The sequence below is a fragment of the Oratosquilla oratoria genome, chromosome 13, assembly GCF_046742065.1.
Source record: "Oratosquilla oratoria isolate Oo_2021 chromosome 13, ASM4674206v1, whole genome shotgun sequence".
Taxonomy (NCBI): domain Eukaryota; kingdom Metazoa; phylum Arthropoda; class Malacostraca; order Stomatopoda; family Squillidae; genus Oratosquilla; species Oratosquilla oratoria.
Window position 1 is genome coordinate 27,874,111 of NC_134789.1, and position 2,500 is coordinate 27,876,610.

The 2,500-nt window shown below is 33.4% G+C and overlaps 1 protein-coding gene across 4 annotated transcripts in view; it reads right to left on the reverse strand.

Annotated features, from left to right (window-relative positions):
• LOC143032359 (neuroligin-4, Y-linked-like) overlaps positions 1–2,500 on the reverse strand; it is a 592,100-nt gene that overhangs the window by 50,688 nt on the left and 538,912 nt on the right. Inside the window, exons 10-11 of one of the 4 annotated variants that reach the window (XM_076196976.1) lie at positions 2,133–2,500; positions 795–819 (exon numbers count right to left, since the gene is read on the reverse strand). The exon at positions 2,133–2,500 is cut by the window's right edge and continues 842 nt beyond it. The exons of 2 other annotated variants lie outside the window; for them this stretch is intronic. In XM_076196976.1, coding sequence (XP_076053091.1) covers positions 2,402–2,500 — 99 coding nt within the window. In that variant the 3' untranslated portion in view covers positions 795–819; positions 2,133–2,401. Of the gene's footprint in view, positions 1–774 lie in introns of those variants that run through there. One more of the 4 variants, XM_076196975.1, reaches the window with a different exon arrangement.

Sequence of the window (2,500 nt, forward strand, 5' to 3'; positions counted from 1 at the left end):
ATGTATGTATGTATGTATGTATGTATGTATGTATGTATGTATGTATGTATGTATGTATGTATGTATGTATGTATGTATGTATGTATGTATGTATGTATGTATGTATGTATGGGTCGGTGGATGGATGGATGTATGCATTTGTTGTATGTTTGGATATATGGTGTATTTCTTTATATATGTATGTATGGATGTTTGGTGGATACATGTATGTAGATATGTTTATATCTATACATATACTGTATATATGATAATGGAACTTGACTAGTGTAATCTAGACCACAATATTTATATTTCTTCTTCCTTTGCATATACATGATGTTTTTAGCATACTACAAACGAATCATTTATGGATATATGAATTTTTCACTTACACGTTTTTTATGTATATGAGTTAGTTGTATAAAATTTCCCAGTGTCGTGGATCAACCGAAAAAATGGAAGATCATATATGAAGAGCATGCGTGTTATATACATATCTATGGTTCCATAACAACAGAGTCATTTATTTTTATGCAACATCGTTTACAAATTATAAGCCTTTGAAGGACTATGTTGCTACTGGTCCGCAAAGATGCCATGTCTGCACCAGATTTTTTTTTTTTTTTTTTAACAAAGATCCACAGGACCCATGAAGAATAAACTAGTGACAAATAGCTTAACAACATTTTGAGCAGAAAGGTGTTTACATTTAAGCTTAGCATTGGCATGTTTACAAAATGGCATATATGTTTTCCCAGCCTTATTGTAGATGAAAAAAAAAATAATAATACGTACGTCTTTTCTCACTGGAAACTACTTCCTTGCTCCAAATACTCATCACTGTAAATGATAATGCCTGGTCATAAATACTTGATATATTCATACCCATGTTCATTGAGTAAATCATGCATTTCTTAACAAAAATATTCTTTTCATTTACTTAAAATTATTTCTTGTATTTGTTGTCTCAAGTTCAAATACTAATTAAGGAAAACAGTATGGACTTATTACTAAAACTTGATAACTTTTATCTCACTTTCTTTTTCATTCCCATCTGGCAATATTCTAGAATAGGTCTGGAATTTTTTATCTTCACAACTATCGACCAGCTCACTCACGAAAAATTATCTACAAGGTGCATATTAGCTAAGTACTTCTTTTAGTTTCATTGTCCAACACGCATACGTGTCCAGAAGCTTTCATTATGCAAATGTATTATTTACTTATTTACATGAGATAACACCCTACAGTATTTGCAGTATTCCCAGTGTATAAACTCACAAACTTCACCATTTTCTATAGATTATTTTCAAAGGACATAAAAATGGAATAAGGAACTCATCACTCTTCAGTGGGTGACATCTAAAACACCTTTTCTAACAATAACATTATGATTTGTCTAACGAGCTAGAGACATCGTGCAGATCACTCTCATCAACTATGTATAATATATTAACAAAACCCTTTACAAATTTGCAAGTGGATGATACAACTGGGGTTAAATGTTAAATGTAGTTTCTTTACCAAACCATTTATTGATTTTAATTTAAACAATAAAAACGTCTATCATACATTCAAAATTCAACGTCATTTATAAAATGATTTCTTTTATCATACCTTGACGAATTTTCTTTAAAACAAAGCTTCAAGAATTCATCACTTGCGGCCCTACGGACGTTTGCAGAAATCACTATACAACATATATCGAAATAGCATTACTCTATTTCGGCTATCATATGATAACAAATGCTATCATCATATTTCCTTGTTTCTTTCGCATCGTAAAAGCAATAAAAACTACAGAGTATATAGTAACTTTTTACAAGCCAAAAATGCACCATTATTCTAATCAATCGCAGAAATAGTTATATTTGAATTTCTAGTGTAGCAAACAAACAGAAAGACAACGTTCAAATACAAACCAATACTCAAATTTCTTAGGCTCAGAAATATGTTTATATACATGCCCTCTAATTTTCTGCAATATTTAAAAATTCAAATAAAACAATTCTCTGTTCCTTCTTTATAGCCCAGTGACATCACTACAAGCACAGAAATTCACATGTAAAGTGAGTTAGCTGAGCACAAATGTAATAGGCTATGATACGTTTGATTCGTTTGTGGGATTAGAAGCTACTTAGAATAGCACAAACCTCCCTGCAGATGGGCCAAGCGGGCCCTTTGACATTACTTCCCACGGAGGGTGACGTTGAGCGTCATGTCAGGAATGTCTGCAACGTGTCTATTAAATGTCTTTTTTGTGGGATGATGGGGTTGGGGTTAGAAGTGGAGGTTGGTGGGGTTAAAGCAACACTCACGAACAAATGTCCCAATATCTACACAACATGGATTAGTAATGTAGAATGGTATGAAGAAAGATGCCTCCTATTTTTGGCGATTTTCACTAAATTGGACTAAACTTTCAGACCCTCATCTCTGTGCAGGTCTGGCTGTTGGCTTGGAGGAGGGCTGAGGGAGATAGCAAGGGCTGGGACTCCACTTGGGACGGGTATGAGGACGA